A 20,252-nucleotide genomic window follows, 5' to 3' on the forward strand; every position below is an offset into this window, starting at 1 on the left:
CACGTATAGTGATGAAATTTTATATCCAGTGAGATTCATATTTCCTTTTAAATTATTTCTATTGAGTGAACATCTGTGTAGGTTGTTAAACATACCAAAAAACAGTTGACCGTTTCAAATAATAGAATACAATATGTAATATATGTATATCTATTGACTTGAAGTGATATGAATTTAATGTTTAAACAATTTCATAATAAAAAAACAAACAAAACTTTTGTCAAATGAAGAATACTAAGTACTTATTGTCAGGACTATGCTTAACATATAACAGTGATAGTCACAGTAAAAAGTAACAATTTTTTCTGTTATGTATTGAAATGAAGAGTATTACAATGTTTTCTGTGATTTTGTCAGAATGAAGAGTATTACCATGTTTTCTGTAATAGTTCAGAATGAAAAGTTGCACATTTTGTCTGTAGCCTGAGGCAGTGGATAGTATCACATTTTGTCGGTAATGAGGTAGTTAAAAGTATCATATGTTGTATGTGATTATTGTTGTTTAACAATGTAAAACACCATATGATGATGTCTCCAGTGCTGTTATGTGATATTTGTCTCTAGAATGTAGCATGATATATCTGTAACTGTTTTATTTGTTCTGACAGTTGTTACCAGATTTATTTTGTTATCGTTTTAAGGTTATAAAGATTGAATATTATTATTTCAGTATAAAGTATTGATATACCATCCTGATGGCACATGCCTATCAAAATATTCAGCATATGATTGGGCATTGGGTATAAAATCTATAGCCTGGTCACCTACTTCACAGTTCCTAGTTATTGGTAGTTATGATGAAAAGGTTAGTATCAGTTATTAGCTTTAATTTTATGATTGTTGTCGCTCCTGTCCATTTCGACCTCCAATTTTGACGAAACTTGAAATATAGATTGATCTGCCAAAGATCTTGGTTCCTTTCAACAGTTTTTTCATGGATTATGGCCCCTGATTGTACCAGAAATCACGTTTTGTACGAAAAATCACTTTTTGTACGAAAAATCACGTTTTGTAAGAAAAATCACGTTTTGTACGAAAAATAACGTTTTGTACAAAAAAATCACATTTTTAGCTTGTGGACACACAAGAGGTCACAAATTTCATCTGATTTTGATGAAACTTGAAATACATGTTTATAACCCAAAGATCGTTTCGATATCCTTGCATTGTTTTTTTAGCTAGAGGTCATAATTTTTATCCGATTTAAAAAAACGTTAAAATATATCACCATTATAATGTTGTTCGAGTTCAAATTTCAAATAGTGTAAAAGTATGTAGATTGTGGACCCTCTAGAGGTCACAACTTTTATCCATTTTTGATGAAACTTGAAATCTATGTTTATAACCCAAAGATCTTGGTTCCTTTTGATATTCAGGAATCATAAGACCGTAACTTCCTGGATTATGGCCCGTGATTTTACGAAAAATCGCTTTTTTTTTTTTACCTTGTTCTCTATCCATCTCTTGCAAAATGTGGGCGTATCTTGCCTGGCAACCGCTAGTTTAAAAAAATGGCACCCACAATTTATATGAAATGCAAAGAGATAATTCATTTTGTGTACAGTTATTGAACTCTGTTCTGGTTAGTTATTCAGTTGGTTGTATTGTGTTTAGTATTTAAGACAACTGGCTATTTGTGGAAAACATGGTTACTCTCTTCAAATATTTACTACATCAAAGATATTAACACCTTTAAATCAACAACAGTTTATTATGCTGTTTATAACCGCTATGTTTTCATGCAATTGCTGTTAAAGCTAAGGTGTCATAAACTTGTATTGATCTCAGCAGGTAGTGCAATTGTTAAGGCGATTTTAAAGCTATTGTTTCTTAATAGAACTAAAGCTTTTCAGTACCACTCACCGGAACTAATGAACTTACAAAAAGTGACAGGTTCGTTTGATCATTATATTAGGATACCATGATACTAAAGTCCTTCATTAGATGAAGATTTATATCTTTCTATTTATGTCGTTAGTTGTTATAGTGTTACCATAGCAATAAAATAAACATTGAGTTCAGAATAAAGTTTATGCAAATTATTTAACTTAGAATCATAAAAGATAGATATTTATAGAATACATATGTTGTAAAATAAATTTAAATTTATAATTCTAAATTTAAGGAAGCATTTTGCATTATGCTATTGTTTATTAAACATAATTGTAGCGCATATATTTCAAACGAAGATAAGCAGTACTAGAATTCGATCTAACCCCATTTATATACACCAGATTAGTATTCATATCAGTATCAAGCTTTTTTTTTATAAAACTTGTCAGAGTATTGTGATGCAGATATTATATTTATCAATAGCCTACTATATGTTGACTAGCTAAAGAGATTTATAACTACCTTGGTTTTATTTTATTAGTGATTTTGAATTGATCAGATTCGAGTAACAGAATTATTGTACTTTGAATAACACAGATTACATTAACACAATTATATAATAAATCTGTTTGGTCTCAGGTTTGTCCGTGCAGTACATTTACATACACCCTTTTCTCACGTAAGTAGCTGAACTCTCCTAAACAACTTGAGTAGCAGCTTAACTAAAGGTAAAAGTTACGCTGATCAAAACTTTATATCGTCAACCTTAAAGAGACACAAGGTGATAGAAGGGGGCTAATTCTATTTGGCTACAATCTTTTTATTCATCCCAAAGTTTCAAATGATAGTTTTTGCAAAGTTGAGATGTTTAAATTAATTATCTGTTTGGAAATACAACAATGTATGTAAAAGATAAAATCACACTAGAGATTTATTACCAATAATAAAAATATCTATGAATATTGCAATTGGCTAACCCCCAACACATGTCTTTTTTAGGCCTACACAAAGATATCATTTTAGTCACTTTCTTGAAATAAACAAATTAAAACTGCAAAATTATGGTCTGTGATTATGATCTAAATTAACTGTAAATTACCAAAATATTTCTTCTCAATGTTTTAGAACAATGGTAGTGGAATTATATTCCTTCAATTTATATAGGATTACAGTATTCTGTAAACAATTTGTTTAGATGTGACATGTTTTAACTTGAATGGACCTCACTGATTGTCCTTTTAACTAATTTCAATTTGTTAGAATGAGACAATTAGTTATCTGGATATGCAAATTATAGGCTATTATTTAAAAAATATATTCTACTTATTACTTTGAATTCTAACAGTGACCTAATGATTTTACATGCAATTATATGATGCACACAGCTTATATGATAGAAGATATTAAATCTTTCTTACCTTAGCTTAAAGTCATCATTTTGTTTAGAAAGATGCCTGAATACCAACTAAAAAAAGTCTCTGTTAACCAGGATATTATATACTTTCCACACATCAACTGGTAACTTATTGAAGCATACAAAAACAGTAGAAGTATACTCCGTTAACTTACAATAGATTTATAATAGGTAACAAATACTGGTACACAGGTGGTTGAATTTCTCACACTCTGAAACACAAGCTGTGTTGATAACAAGGCTATCTCTCTTAAACCAAGATACACTGTCGATCTTACCCCTAAAATACCTCACTATATATTTCAATAGAATCATTTAACAAAAGTTTACTTCAATACCAGAATTTTAAACAGCCAAAGGCTTGAAAATATCTAAAACAGTCTATGGCTATTTAGTTAATAACTTTAATTTCAGATTTTCATTTTGTAAAACATGTTCCTTGTCCCATGAAATTTTTACAAAACAATGTTTCCTTCATTAAAAGTAGTGTATTAGAACCAAAATAAAAGAAATGTATTGTTTAGAAACCCCAAAGTTTAGCACTTAATAAATTTGGTTACTTATTAACATTGATGCAGTTAAAGAATTGTTTAAGAGATGTCTGATGTAAATTATTTTGCTCATTAGATCAGACAATCGTACTCACAGACAACCGATTTTGAAATCTATAAATTTCCATTGTTAACAAGGATAAATGGCATTATAAATTTAAATCATGGATGATTTGAGAAATTTTACACTTGATTGATCTTAAATCTGTAGATTACAATAAAATCTAGAACATTTGGGGGGAATCCTGGACCAGGTTGTCTTATGAAAATTAAATCCTGTTGATGACAATAGATGTTTGTTTCTACATCATTACATTCATTATACTACTGTCTTTATTTGTTATTTGTAACTGTGGATTTTATGAATTATGAACACATGAATAAATATTTGTTGTTGTTAAGTAAGACTACATCAATTGATTTTAGTAAATACAATAAATAAATTTATTAGTGTACTGTTTAAATTATATAATATATGTTCCTCATGTCAGAATGTTGACTGTCAATCTCCTTGGCTCTTCAAAATCAAATTCAGAATTGAATTTTAATGAACACCTTACCCTGTCGAATAGCTTTCTGATCTAGTTAAAGAAGCTTGTGAGAAAAAAAAATAATGACAAATAATATTGAAATTTCCATCAAGAGTGTTATCTCATTAGATATCGTAGAAAGTACTAAAACTGTTAATCATTAATTACAAATTGCACCTCAAATTTAGAGCATAAAGCAACAAGTAATTTGTACCCTAAAAACTGACTGTCATATAAAAATGATGTGCATTTTGATTTCCATTTGATAGATTTCTTTTAGCTTAGTACACTTCCACTTTCCAGTTAAACAATTACAATTATAAACAGTTTTTAAACAACAGTTCATAAACTTGAGCTGACAAAAATAGCATTTACTAAATTCAAAACTAGTATACAGGAAATATTTGTTTGAATAAATACACTTGCAATAAGTCAAGTTCACCCATACTTAATCGCAGACATTGCAATTAAGTAAATTTAAGAACTCAAAATTAAAACATTATGGAATAATGTCATTTTAATAAATTCTGGCATTTTGAGTTTTGACTTAAGAGGCACGTGCCTTTTATATCGACTCTATGAATGAATAACTAATTGATGCAGTTTTATGTTTTATTCCTTGGATAAGCTAATAGTATCATATTTACCCTATAATTCACTGATTTTTTCCCCCAAGAATTACTTGTTGACGTGTTCCCCCATTTTGTATACCCCAGTTCCGATATGATGTGTATACTTTGTGATAAGATATAGAGTGGTTATCTTTTCAGAAGTTAATATGACCAGGCTCAAGAAGGATTTATTATTTACAATAGCAATCCTTAAAATGTATTAGATAACATAATATACTTTGAACTGAGTTTGATGTACATATTTTATAGATACTAACTACTAGCACATCCAAAAAGTTAAAAAGATGAAGCATTCTTTTGAAGACTAAGAAGTACATAAGCTAATCTGGTATTCTTATCAGAAATATTGAAAATTTTTATTTTTTTAAAAGATCAATATGTATGTCTAACATGATTGTGGATTATTTTTTTTTAAACCATTAAGATAAATGATATAAAAGGTTAACGATAAAGGTTCAAAAGATAATACAATGGTAAAACAATTAAATGTTGAATTTGGGCATTTTTGGCACAACTACATGTATGGATATTTTTAGCCAAGGAATTTTGATTTTATTGATCTAATAACTTTAAAAATGGAAAATGGATTATTATTGTGGGTTTTCTCCAGATTCTCTGGTTTCTTCCTCACACTTGTTTATAAAGAAGTCTGTACCCATGCAATTTATTAAGTTAAATGAAATTAAATGGGTTTTAACGTCCTACTCTTCTGCACAAACCAGGCTAATAGGCCTACACCATGCAGTGTGTTGTGAAGAAAATTTGCTTTTCTTTGAATTCAGTTTTGGACAAATTCCCCAAATTTGAAGGGTCCATATCTTGGGAACTGTTTGTACAATTCAGAATATCAACTTTTCCAGTCAAAACATAACATAACATCCAAATCGCAATAAATACTTGTATTAGGAGTTCCAAACGCGCTTCCAAAGTTACATATTTTGGTTCCATTTCATCCATAGGGTGAGTTTTCAGTCTTGTTTTGAAAATGCAGTCAGACTTTGATTATTTTACATGATGGGTAGTGAATTCCACAATTGAGCAGAAGAGTACTGGAATGAACGTCTGGTCATTTCTAAGCTCATTGATGGTACTATTAAGAGATGGTACTATTAAGAGATGTCTTGAAGAATATCGTAGACATTTTCCTGGAATATATGTGAAGATGAGATTTTTGATGTAGGATGGAGCAGAGTTGTTAATAGCTTTGTAGGTCAACAAGAGTATTTTAAATATTATTCTTTGATGCAAAAGAAAGCCAGTGAAAGATTTTCAGTATTTTGGTGATATGGGCCATTTTCCGAGTTCCAGTAAGTAGATGTGTAGCCGGATTCTGAACAGGTTGCAAACATTGAATTTGTGATTTGGGAAGTCCGTATAGTAGAGCGTTATGAATGATAATTCAATCTAGTGGTTATTAAAGCATGCATCAAAAGTTTGAGGTTTTCAGAGCTTAAATAATTTTTAATTTTTCCTAGTTTATAAAGTTGATAATATGATGAAGAACAGACTGCAAGAATAATATCAAAAGAGAGGTGTGATTTAATAATGGTGCCAATATTCTTAGCTTTGCTGGTGGGATTAATGGTCTTGCCATCCAGTTGAAAGGTGGTTTATAAACCAAATATCAACAAAATCAAAGGGGGTATGGTTTACCTAACTGGGGATTTATCACGAATTGCCCTGATATTTTGAGACTAACACATTTTTTTTATTTCAACCAAATATTGGCAAAATCTGAAGGGGATATGGTTTAACAAGGAATGGCCTGATATTTTAACATTTAACATAGCAATTGAAACTATTCTTCATCAATTCTAAACAAAATATCAGCTAAATTCAAAGGGGATATAGTTCAACAAGGAATGACCCAAATAATAATACCAAAAAAATCGTTTCCGAGTCACATGTCTATGAAAGGGTATAGCTGCCAATATTAAATGCTCTGCTAAAATGTCTTGTCGATTGATTATATGTAAAAAGTACAATGTACAAAGTCCTAATACCGGTAATGATAAAGTCAAAGTACCTTGACGGCCAAATGTAAAACGTCAAAAGTAATATATCAATGGCAAGTATTTAAAATGTCAAAATACGGGTGTTAAAATTCCAGTTATCGTATTATACATCACTGGAAAGTATGTTTCTGTGCTCCTTTGAATCTATCAGTTATTTCCTAGCACATTTATGATTGCATACTTTAAAAGAGAAAGGAAAATCCTTGTTTGGTAGAACGAAATGTGTCACTGTGCATACCTAGGGGTGATGATTTTCCGTGATCGCGGAAAAAACGCGGAAATTGCGGAATTGTCTACTCAAAACGGAATTTGAAATCTCACACGGAAAAAGACGGAAAAGCCGATATTTGCTGATACTAATCACAAACTCAAAACAATTTTGCAGTTATCCAAGTATTTCATCTTTTTATTCATAAAAATCGGAAATATTGAATGATATCGCGTGGTTTTGTTACTGTCTATTTTAGTATTTAGCTACTTTCATTTCATCATTTAGGAATCATAATTTTAATCGAAACGAAAACCTGTCTTTCATGTATCCCTGTATACAATTACTCTGTAGTTGAACTTGAATTAAACATTGTAATGTATATATGTCTTTAAAAAAAACTTCTGTCACTTCATAAAAGTAAAAATCGTTTCATTTACTTCTTATTTTAATGCCGTACGGTAGTAACTACGAAGATGTCTGGATAAATCGCGACTACAACTAGCAGCTGAGAAAAATGGCTTCGTCTGCTAAAAAGATGAAACAAGCTCACAAGATGTAATTTTCTGTTATTTAATTCGGGAAACAGGTTTAAAGAATAACTAGTCATTGAACATTACAAGTCATTCACAATTCAACATTTGTTATCATTGGTTTAAAATGATCCGTTTTGTAATAAAAGGCATTTTAAGATGTTTTATTCATTTATTCATAAAATAACATTTTATCTCGAAAAAACGGAATATGGTCAGCTCTGAAACGGAAAATAACGGAATTAAAAAAACTTAAAACAGAATTTGCTATTTTCTGAAACGGAAAATCATCACCCCTACATACCAATAACGAGATTTCGTTGCAGTTACGGTTGTCCACCGAATTTCTTATACTGTGCGAGCTTGATTTCCTTATAGTATGCTGGCTTACAGTGTCTCAGGTTGATCTCGGCGACGTTTCCGTATATGTTAATAAGTCACTCAAAATGCAACACGCTCTCACGTCACTAAGCGATGCTTGGTTTTCGGGACTTCGTCGCTCAATTATCAGATCCCCCACTTCTGAAACCGCGGACAAAACAAATAAATTTTATGTGATTATACTTAAAGCCAGTAGTTATTATACACACTTTATGGCAGGTTCACGCCAATCAATTTTATAAAAATGATTGAGTTGTCTTCTCTCATAGTCACAAATATAGACCTCTCGCTAAAACGGCATTGCCAATTATCAAAAACACTCTTAATCCCCTCAAACGCCAGTGACGTCATAGTGACCAAATGCATATTAGAAATGTTAATAACTTAATTACCATATACACAGCTGGAATGTGTGTACTCATTAATTCCTTTATCTCCTAATAAAATGAAATAATTAACTACAGAATATTTTTTTTGTATGTAAATGAACAAGACAAATTGGCATAGCTTAAAAGAGTGATTTAACTTTAGAATTTGTTTTATTAGTGTCATAATCAAGACAGTCACTATATTCCTGTATCATTTTGATCAGAATGTATTGGAGTAATCCAACAATACACCTATGATAATATAAGCTTCCAATCAAAACAAGATGTGTATGAAATTGTTATCGACGCGCTAATATATGAGCGCTAATGAAAACAATATAGATAATTGATTATGTCGGCTTTAAGAAACAAATGGATTTCAAGTAATAATAATATAAATTTAGTTCATCAACATTTGCATTATTTATGTTATTGGTAATCTAGAAAATAGAGGAAGAATATTTAATATTTAGAGTGATCCTGTAATGGTAGTTTTTTTCAATTCGGGGAAGATTTGTGAAGACAAATGATTGCTATAGCCACATCATATATGTTTATCTGTATTTATCTCACGCAATGCACTCGTTTCATAACTTCCTGAATTATGGTCCCTGATTGTACGAAAAATCGCGATTTTAGCTTATGGACCCTATAGAGGTCACAATTTTTATCCGATTTAAAAAAACATTTAAACACATCACCATTCCACCATAAGGATGGTTGAGTTCAAATTTCGTAAAAATCGGGCCAAAACTACCAGACAAAATGGCCGTCCCTCATACGCACATAGCGTAAACATCTGGTAAATCAATGTTGTGGACCCTCTAGAGGTCACAATTTTGATTCGAGTTCGATGAAACTTGAAATACATGTTTATAACCCAAAGATATTGGTTCCTTTCAATATTCGCGCATATCGTAACTTTCTGAATTATGGCCCATGATTGAACAAAAAAATCACGATTTTAGCTTGTGGTCCCTGTAGAGGTCACAATTTTTATCCAATTTATAAACAAAATGTGTGAATATATCACCATTACACACTAAGATCTTGGTTCCTTTTGATAATCGCGTTTTTAGCTTGCAGATTCTCTAGAGGTTACAATTTTTTTCCGATTTTAAAAACCATTCTAATACATCACCATTCCACCATAATGAAGGTTGAATTCGAATTTCGGGAAAATCGAAATAAAACTGCCTGACAAAATGGCCGCTCTTTGTGCACAAATTGTGTAGAAGTGTGTTATACATGTACGAAGGTTGTGTACCCTCTAGAGGTCACAATTTTTATCCAATTTTGATGAAACTTAAAACACGTCTTTATATCCCAAAGATCTCAGTCCCTTTTGATATTTGCACATTTCAGGCCATAACTTTCTGGATTATTGCCCCTGATTGTACAAAAAATTGCGTTTGTTTTTGGCTTGTTCTTTATCCATCTCTTGCAAAATGTGGGCATATTCTGCCTAGCAGCTGCTGGTCTTTACAAGATGTTCATAATGAAATAGAAATGATTGTGTTGTTTATTGACAAACTGCTCAATAAGATTTAAACAGTAACTGATATAATAAACGGTAACGATTGAATTGCTGGAATGGAACCTGTGAATTTATTTTCTGTTTGAGTATTCCGGAACATTCAATAAAAATATGCCATAGACCATAACAAATATTTATTGCAAATCACCATTGTGATCTTAAGTTGACAAATCTGGGTTTGAATAATTCATAAAAACAGCCCACTCTTTCCATGATAGTTCATACTTGTTAAATTTATGAAATAAGGAGCAGTATCTGCCTTTGTGAACCTAAAACAATTCACGGTCAACCAATTAAAGATAATTCGGCATTAGCAAATTTACTCTAAAATGTTATAATCTATTACAATACTAGCCCAGAAAAGCGTTAACAACGCTTCTACGTACATAGAATTTTTTATTTTTTATAACTAATGGTAATGATTATTAAAGTCGGCATGTCAGTCCACATCAGCCTGTGTATAAGATGTGTAGTCCCTGTGACGTCACAGGCCAATCAACTGAATTAAGGCTATAATTGAAAAATTAAGAAGTGTTTTAGAAGGCCTGACACATGTAAACAGTCGTATATCAAATAATTTTGATGAGAATGGTGTGCAATTGGCTAAAGTGTTTATAATAAACATTGCCTTCAAGTGCATACAACTTTCATATGGTCATAAACCCTAAAGTTCTTTTATTTACATTCATCGGTAATATTGAATCATGTAAATTACAGAGTTTTCAAGTTGGTAGTTTCAAACCCAAAACATACAGGAAAGATGAAGTTTTTTTATTTCAATTTGTCAGTAATATTGAAATAAATGGAAATTTACAGAGTTTTTGTTATGATTTATTTAATATCTGTAATACAACAGCGAGAACTGACAATGCTTTCCAAGAACCTAGATGAGTAACCAAGCACAGCTAAATCTTACTGTGAAATACATACAATATGGTATAAAAATACAATAAAACAGATTTGAATAGATGTTTTTTTGTGTTAAGTGTGTTAAGATATGTGGTATGATATAATGGTAATAAGATAGTATAACGGTAGTTTGCCTCACTGGCAATATGATATCTTTTTTTCACCTATACTTGTTGTTCAGACATTCTGAGGGAGCACGTGCCATTTTAATAATTAATGTCAAGATCATTCTAACATAAATTATGTAGTTTTATTCTTAATTTACATATTCTGTTATCTGAGATGTTTCTTTTAAAAGGTACAAATAGACAGGAATGTTCAAAAATTTGATATATAATGTTTCTTTAATGTTGTTTCTTGTTTATATTCTAAACTTGTTTTAGATTTTGAAAGAAAAAAAAAACCAATACTAAAGCACAACCGAAAAATTGTTAGCTATTAATTATAAATGATTATTGTTATTATTATTACTACACATTTCTATAGCACACAACTACCACATAAATGTGCTCATGTGCGTTTTAAAAAGACATATTACAGATCAAGACAATGGGGACCACGTGGCTAAGTGGGTAAGACGCTGGCTCGCTAGCCTGGAGGTCGGGTGTTCGATCCCTGCATTGGCCGAGAAAGTTCATCCAGATTTTCCCACGTGGTTTCCCCTTGTCGGTAATGCAAGACAGAGGGACTGACAAGGACAGTTGTCTAGTCCTTCGGATGAGACGAAAAACCAAGGTCCCATGTATATATTGGAATGCATGTAAAAGATCCCCTGGCAGTTGGAATTCGATTTAAGAGTAGGCGATAGTGCCGCTGCCCGGGCAAAATTTCCCTCATAGCACACTGTATGGCGTATGCCCGTCTTCATTAGCCCAGTATAGGAGCAGAACAGTAGGACGTTAAACCCCATTTCATTTCAGATCAAGACAATATTACATTTACATAATAAAATGTTTCTGATGGTCGGTATATTTTCCCAGTTAGGACTCCTTGGTAAATGTAATTTTTGTACAAGAAAAAAGTTTTTTGGCGCTGGCAAATAAATGGTCATGCGAAATTTGGGAGCAACGGTGGCTCAGTGAGTAAGAAGTTGGCACTAACCTGGAGGTCCCATGTTTGATCCCTGTGTTTGCCGTAAAAGTTCATTGGGATTTTCTGACGTGGTTCCTCCTTCTCACTGGTGCCTGGCAAGGGACAACATATAGTACTTTGGATGGGACAAAATATTGTAAACATTGGCCTTGCACGTAACAGATCTCTTGGCAGTTAGACTTCGAGTAGGCTGTAGCCCCTCATAGCACACAGTATGGCGTATGCCCGTCTTCATTAGCTCGGTCGGAGCAGAACAATAGGATGTTAAGCCCCATTTCATTTCATTTTCTGGAGTTGTTCCTCTTTGTTAGTGACAATGTCACTACTGCATTACAGGGGACAACGTATAGTCATTCTGATCGGACAAAAAAAAAGGTCCCGTACACAAATTGGCATGCATGTAAAAGATCCCTTGGCAGTTAGAATTTGATTAGAGTAGGCTGTAGCGTGGCTATCCAGGCAAAATTTGCCTAATAGCAAATTGTGTGGTGTATCCCCATCTTCATTTCATTTCATACATAATTGATTTAGGAACTGGTTATTCTAGTACACAAATAAAGAGAAGGGGAAAAAGGCTTCACTCACCACTATGTATTGAATAATTTTATTGTTTGTATTGTGAAAAGTTATCTACAATGTATTGCTAATATATGCTGATATTGACAGTTTTATAGTCATTTACATCAGATTCAAAAGTCTATGAGAATATATCATGATAAGTAAATAGTGAAGCCAGAAAACTACTTTCAAAAACTTTTTACGTAAAGACCTACATTTGTATAGAGTAAATAATAATCAACAAGTTGATACAAAAAAAAGTATGTTCATGTCCACACACGAATAATTGTGCAACTGCAAATTATTTCTTTAGACACTATTTGAATTTGTTGAATAATAGATTTGATAGTCATTAATAGAATTTTTTAAAAGAATATATTATTTCTATCAAACATGTCTGAACAGTATTTTAGTAAGGATCATGAAGGGTCTGTGTGTGTCTGTGTGTGTCCTTAAGAAAAGGGGTCGATATGATAAGACTATATAAAGCCATTTTATAACATGATACCTTTTATCATCAACAGGCCATTATCAAAATTCAGGGACTAAGCTGGTTTAAGTATTTTATTGTGATTAAGTCAAGCATTTCCAATATGTCATGCCTTGCATCTCTGTTTTCAATAGGTTCAATTCAATATAACGGTATTTGTGGCTATTATAGCTAAAGCACCTATACATTTACCTTATAATGAATTAAGAAAAACAGGGTTGTAAGTTCAAGGGAGCATTTCAAAATAATCTACAGGTGATTTTTTACAGATTTGCTACAAGATTAACATCCTTTGTTTCTAGTAGTTATTGATATCTAGATAAAATATACCAATATTTCTTTCAACTTTAAATTAAAAACAGTACTTTGTTTTTCATGATAAATTGGAATTTTTAAAGTGCATTGATCCAGTCATACATTTATAGAGAAACTATTATGCTAATTTCATTGATGGTTAAAGTGGTCATTTTAATTATAAAGTGAATATTGATAGAGTGATTATTAGTTGAGGTTGAAACTGAAGAATCTATTGATAACAATACATGTTTAATGGTTGATTTATGTTAGCCTGGTAATGTTCAGACAATTGCCATGAAAAAAATGATAAGTTTACACGGTATTGCAACAAGAAATCATTTATAGTTCAGCTTGATTAATCTCATACTCATATTGTTTATAAATCTTTTCTACTATTTATTGATTCTTTTATTCATTTGGGCCCTATTGCACAAAGTGTATAGTTGACTTACACACAGCTATTTTGAATGTATAATCAATTATTCTTGCACCCAGTAGTACAAAAGAGCACTACTCACCCTAAATAAACAAATGTTTTGACAACTGAACCACCTCCAGAAAAAAACAGACAAGTAGATAGAGGCGTGTTGGGGAATTGGGTGACAAATAGTATAATGCATGAGCTTTAGATCATAAGGTCCATCATTGAGTCAAGTGCCATGGTTACAATTCCTCACTTGTACCAGACATGGAGTAGGGTCTCCTGGAACTCCAGTATTCACCTTCTTGTAAAGACCACCATGACCTATGCCCAAGCAAATTATTCAAATATAATTGTACTATTGGATATTATTGATAATGTTATCAGTGAATTCTTCTGATTGATTTATTAATATTACAATGAAATAAACTGTCAACTTATAAATTGTATAGAAAACTGAAATGATCATCTTTGACTTCGTTTAATCAATGGTTGTAGCTATGTATTTGACCTCTTTTCATTTATCAATCAATAAATGATATTGGGAAATTGTGAAATAAAGTTTATTTATGTGTGTAAATATATGTCTAGTAAAAACTGTTTGATCTTTTGTCTTATTACTAATACGCTTTATTTGTTTTATTGATTAAAATATCCATAAAAACACACATAACCCTTGTATTATATATTGTTCTAATTAAGTATTCATTTGTCTATTTACTGGAAAACTATTGTCTATGTGAATTGATAATCTTGTTAACGTGTTTGAGATCAATATATGCTACTATTTTAGCAATTGTGAAACAATCCCTCCTGTAATTTTTCAATGAATCACCTGTTAGCGTTATATTCAGTAAGTAACTATGATGAAGGAATTCAACTAGCCATAGTAGCCTCCCCTAAAACTCCCCTCATTGTTTGTATTCATGCTGTACAAGGGTTCTTTATTGACTCTTCGCTATCCAAAGTCAAATGTTTGTACATTGGTGCCCACTTGCTTACTTGTAATGACTTTTTATTGTATGTTAGGGGTGGGCTTTTTGTTTGATTTTCAAATAGTTGACAGTCATGCTTATAAATATATGCATAGTTATAAATTATTTGACCTTTTAGTGTAAAAAGCTGAATATATTAAATGATTTGAAAAAATTCCCAGAAAAAGGAAGAGATTTATAGATTGACATATATTGATTGGTACAGAAATTTGACATGACATAGGATCCACCAGATATAGTTATAATTGTCAAATCCCTGTAAATATATGAATTGTTAAAATATTTTTTGGCAACCCATTTTTAAATTATCATATATATATATATATATATATGTACACCTCATAGAATTACATATAGACAAGGATAGTATGTATTGTTTAATGGTCGAGAGCGAGACATTAAGTAATATATTGTAACAACAAGAGGGCCGTAGGCCCGAGTGTTTTTACAATATATTAAGCAATGTCTTGAGCTCGAGACTATTAAACGATTTAAAATTTAGACACTCCACGTGCTTTTACAGTGAAATACATCACACGAGTCCAATATTTCACTAGTATAAATAATGTACGATTGGCAAGTTGCCCGTACGATTATTTGAAATAATGGGACGCCAACATCAAAGGGTGACGTCACATCTGTATTTTAAATATATATACAGACTAGCTATAGCTATGATCATTTAGATACTACTGAACAGTTATAGTCAAAATATTCAAACTTTTGCCGGGTTCATGATAAAGATATTGCTTTTGTCATATTTGAACCCTCTGCTTATTATAATGTGAAACCAAACAGCACAGCATTTTTGATAACATTATATTATTTTGAAACCTATCCAAATGATTAGATTGGACAGGGTTGATGTTTAGGGTAAGTGGACATGTAAGAGTTATCTCCCATGTAATCATTATTTTATTTTGTCATTCAGGTTAGAATATTGAATAATAGAACATGGCAAAAATTGATAGAGTTTTCACATCCTGCAACTATTGATGAAGAGAATGTGGTGAGACATTTATTTATTAGATTATCAAGCTAACTGCCAATGGGCTTTCATCTTACTTGCTGTCCATCGTCGGCCTGTCCGTTAGCTTTTTACATTTTTGACTTTTCTCTCAAACCATTTGGGTGTTGCCAATTCTGATTTTTTTTTCAAATTAAGTTGAATGGCTCCTTAGGGGTGTGGTAAATTTAGACATTTTCACACATTTTGGACTTCTTCTAAACTGCTAGGAGGATTTTAAACATATGTGATAAACAAGCATGGATGGTACTTTGCAATTAAAAGCATCCAAAAAATAAATGAGGTTCACCAGTGTACTTATTGGCAGGCATTTAAAAGAACCTTTGACAGTTTAAATTAGATGAACAGCTGGCAGAAACATTGCTATCAGAGCAAAAATTCTTTCATCGTAGGAAATGAAATGGATTGTAACGTCTTACTGTTCTGCTCCAACTGGGCTTATGAAGACAGGTGTACGCCATACAGTGTGCTATGTGGGAGATTTTGCCCGGGCAGCAGCACTATGGCCTACTCTTATATCGAATTCATACTGCCAAGAGATATTTTACGTGCATCCCAATGTATACATCGAACCTCAGTTTTCATTCCATCCAAATGACTAGACAGCTGTTCTTGTCATCCGTCCTGCACCACTGACAAGGAGAAACCACACCGGAAAATCCTGATGAACATTCTCAGGCAATTTAGGGATCGAACATGCGACCTCCAGGCTAGCGAACCAGCATCTTGCCCACTTAGCCACTGTGGCTCCCCTCACATCGTAGGACACTGGGTGATGTCGCCAGGTTCTTGAAAAAAAAAATAGGATGTTTAACCCCATTTCATTCATTTATTTAACCTTTTGCCTGTCCGACCATCATTAATATTAGAAGAAATGAATATAATAAGTAATAATGTTTGAATTCCGATTTTCTATTTCTAGGCTGTATATAAAGAGATAGAAACAAAAACACCTTCAGCACCTTTAGATCTAGATCCGCCCACAGCATCATTATTTAATGCACAGAGTAGATGTAAGATTATAATTCATTCAATCAACATACATGTTCTTACAGACTTTTATGGTCTCTATAGTTCTATAACTTGAATCTCTTAAAAGACAACATTGCTGTCTACTAATTTTACATATTATGTAATTAACACATTCCACATATAATTTAACATGGAGATATTTTGGTAAGGATTAATATGTTTAAAAGTTTTGGAGAATCCATACAGATGTTTTTCAGCTAAATGATAATTCCTGTGAAGGCTAAGAGTTGTTATATGAGATTGTTATATGATAGAAGTTCAAAACCAACTATTCATAAAAAAGTACTAACTTTTTCTATTTTTCTTTACTTTTCTGATCCTGTGGCAGTCAGTTCTTTTTATGGATGATAGTGTGTTTCGAACATCTATCCTCTTAGTATCTCGTTTTAACAGGAATCATCAGTCGGTAAAAATAACTGTTTTCCTTCATTTTTGTCACTTTCTGATTCTTCAAAAAAAAATTAAAAATTATATTTGGAATGTGTTCAACCAATTCTATAACAAATGTAAAATTGGTGGACACCCAAAATTGTCCTTTAATTCTCTACTAACATAATTTAATTGTTTTAGTCTTGGCTATTCAGATCATTTGGACATGTTCAAAATAGATCTAAGATTATGTTCAAAATTTGAGACAAATATGTGAATCCATTAACAAGATTTACAAGTCATACAACTTTTAATATTAGTTTTAAACACACATTCACAATACATTGCTCTATGTAGGTCTGTGCAGAGCCTGATGTTACTTTGTATATTATCGGGATCGTCAGATTCAATTTAAAAAATAAAAATTAAATAGCATTGGCATTAATGTGAAAACTGTTTTAGGATTGGTTAAATCTGCATTCCTTTCTGTACACTAAAAGTGACATGCTCAAAAACATAGACTGTCAAACTATTATAAAGCAATTTTCTGCAATAAAATGCAGCAAATTTCCCAATAGAAAAACTACTTTTTAATGTGTTGAAATATTCTCAAGACAGCCCTGGATATGATAATATAATTTAGATTTATATATGATTTGTATAACTATATTATAGATGAATGTCAAGTGTTACCTGTTGAAGTACCAGTTGTTAAACCTAATGTAAATAAAGCCCATCCAAAGATAGGTGTTAGTACCTGTTCCTTTAGTCCAGATAGTAAATATATGTTCACTAGAAATGGTAACTATTATTTTATATACTGAGATGCAATGAAAACGCATCACTGCTTGTAGGCTGCCATTTACCGACACAGGAAAATCAGCAACAACCAATGGATGCTGTAACAACTTTTTTTTTCAGTGAATCATTGGTTCATAGGGCAAAAATTAAAATTCAGTAATGCTGCCGAGTCAGAATTGGTACAATTCAAAAGCCATCTGGAACGCAACCTGGCAACAAACAGTATCAGCACCGATAAACCCATGTGACCCCTCACATTAACAGTAGTGGAAGGAATGGCCAAGATGTCTATGAAGTGTAAACTGTAGATCATAAGATATCTTATATACAAGTCATGGTTTCACTGTCTAACCTCACAAGTCTATATAAGAAATTTTTTTTAAATTTTGAGCCTGTCGCCCGAATGTCCCAACACATGATGGGTTCCAGTAAAAGTACTGAAAACCAGATGAAAGTTATCTAACAAAATATTTATAGCCTATTCATGTAGTATAATGTGTATTTTCAGATAATATGCCTTGTGTTTTATGGATTTGGGAAATCAAAAGATTATCTCTGTGTGCAGCATTAATGCAAGCAGCTCCTATCAAATGTAAGAAATTCAACTTTCTTTGATTAGTATTTAGTAATAAAGTATATAAGATAGTTTCGCATTTTGAAATAAACAGTTTCAGATTTTTTGTCCCCCGCCTTTCGAAGAAAGCAGGGTACTATTAAAATGGGTTAGTCCGTCTGTCCGTCACACTTTGTGGGACACAATAACTCTCTTTCTAATTGAGCTAGAATGTTCGAACTTGGTGAAGGTGTTTATTGGGTCAATGCCTTGATGGAAGTCGAAGATGAGCATTTTCTGCTTTGGGTAAACAAGAGATAAGCAATTAGATTGGTTGATGCTTTGGGACACGATAACTTTAGTTCTAATTAATTGAGAGTAATGAAACTTGGTGTATAGTTTCATTACATCAATACCTTGACTAAGTTCGATAATGAGCATTTTCTGCTCAGGGTAAGCAGAGTGATAAGCAATTTGATTGGTCGAGACTTTGGAACACAAAAATTCTCCTAATTGAGGTAGAATGTTCACACTTGGCGTCGGTGTCTATTAGGTGAATGTTTAAACTTGATGTAGATGTTCATTAGGTGAATGTCTTGACGGAGTTCAATGATTAACATTTCGAGCTGAAGCTAAGCAGAGCTAATCGATTTCATTTGTCAATGGTTTGGGACAAGATAATCTTGATTCTATCTGATAGAGAGTGATGAAACTTAGTGAAAAAAATAAATGTGCGATTAATTAATATTAATTAATTTATTTTGCAATTTCGGCGGGGGACATCAGCCTCACTGTTGGCTTGTTGCCTTATGTTTCTGTGAACCTATGTTTGTTATTTGTAGGTGTTAAATGGGATCCTGTCAGAACAAGATTAGCTTTATGTACTGGTAATAATAAATTATACATGTGGTCACCAGAAGGCAGTTTATCTGTTGATGTACCAGCAGGTAGGTTAACAGAATTTATCACACAGAACTGGTATCTTTTTTTTCTGCAGGGTGTTTATTCCATAAAGCTGGGGACATAGGCGATCAGAGGTAGCAATGTAGGATGTAGGGATTGTAAAAATCAAGCTAATATAGTGAGTTAAATTAAAAAGGTTTATCATTTCGTGTCCTGGATATTTGGTGAATCTAATAATTGCAAGATATTTGCTAAAAATATTGTTTTGAATAAAAAAAAAACCCAATAATTTTCAATTTAAAACATGCCCATTATGATTACTTTGTGTATTTTGATTAATAATGAAGAACTTTGTTTTGTGTATTACAGGTAGATTTAATGTACAGTCTATAATATGGCATCCAAGTGGGGATTCATTACTTCTATTAGATAAAGATATGATGTGTGTACTTATTAATGCAGACAACCGAGAGAGAGAATCTTAAAGGGAGCATGTTATTTGTTCTAATTTATATATAAGAATCTATTAAAAGTGCTTTCGCAAATAATTATAAAATGTATCCATAATATGGAAATTAATAAATTTATTTTTGATCTATCTGTATGACTAGTATGAGTATGTTGTGAAAAGACGAAGCTAATGGCAGACCTATAATGCAATTAAAAATCAGGGAAAAACTAAGTTTAGTAGTTGTGATAGGATTTCATACATAAAAAAATATTGGTTCTTCTAATCAATGTGAGTCTCTCTGAAGCGAGAGATTAGCGATTCAAATTTAGGTTCAAGTACGATAATAAACAAA

General features: G+C 31.9%; 2 protein-coding genes across 3 annotated transcripts in view; one reads left to right on the top strand and one right to left on the bottom strand.

Moving 5' to 3' along the window:
• The window catches only part of LOC126828544 (cellular tumor antigen p53), a 50,763-nt gene extending 47,318 nt beyond the window's left edge, over positions 1-3,445 (bottom strand). For both annotated transcript variants that reach the window (XM_050558367.2, XM_050558366.2), the window contains exon 1: positions 3,252-3,445. The gene's annotated coding sequence lies outside the window, so the exon portion shown is untranslated. The remainder of the gene's footprint in view (positions 1-3,251) is intronic.
• LOC126828545 (WD repeat-containing protein WRAP73) overlaps positions 1-20,047 on the top strand; it is a 32,989-nt gene extending 12,942 nt beyond the window's left edge. The window contains exons 8-14 of the mRNA XM_056102421.1: positions 671-805; positions 15,696-15,773; positions 16,714-16,804; positions 17,868-17,993; positions 18,502-18,585; positions 19,389-19,493; positions 19,819-20,047. Coding sequence (XP_055958396.1) covers positions 671-805; positions 15,696-15,773; positions 16,714-16,804; positions 17,868-17,993; positions 18,502-18,585; positions 19,389-19,493; positions 19,819-19,934 — 735 coding nt within the window. The 3' untranslated portion in view covers positions 19,935-20,047. The remainder of the gene's footprint in view (positions 1-670; positions 806-15,695; positions 15,774-16,713; positions 16,805-17,867; positions 17,994-18,501; positions 18,586-19,388; positions 19,494-19,818) is intronic.
• The last annotated feature ends 205 nt before the right edge of the window (positions 20,048-20,252 follow it).

The sequence above is a fragment of the Patella vulgata genome, chromosome 7 (assembly GCF_932274485.2).
Source record: "Patella vulgata chromosome 7, xgPatVulg1.2, whole genome shotgun sequence".
Taxonomy (NCBI): domain Eukaryota; kingdom Metazoa; phylum Mollusca; class Gastropoda; family Patellidae; genus Patella; species Patella vulgata.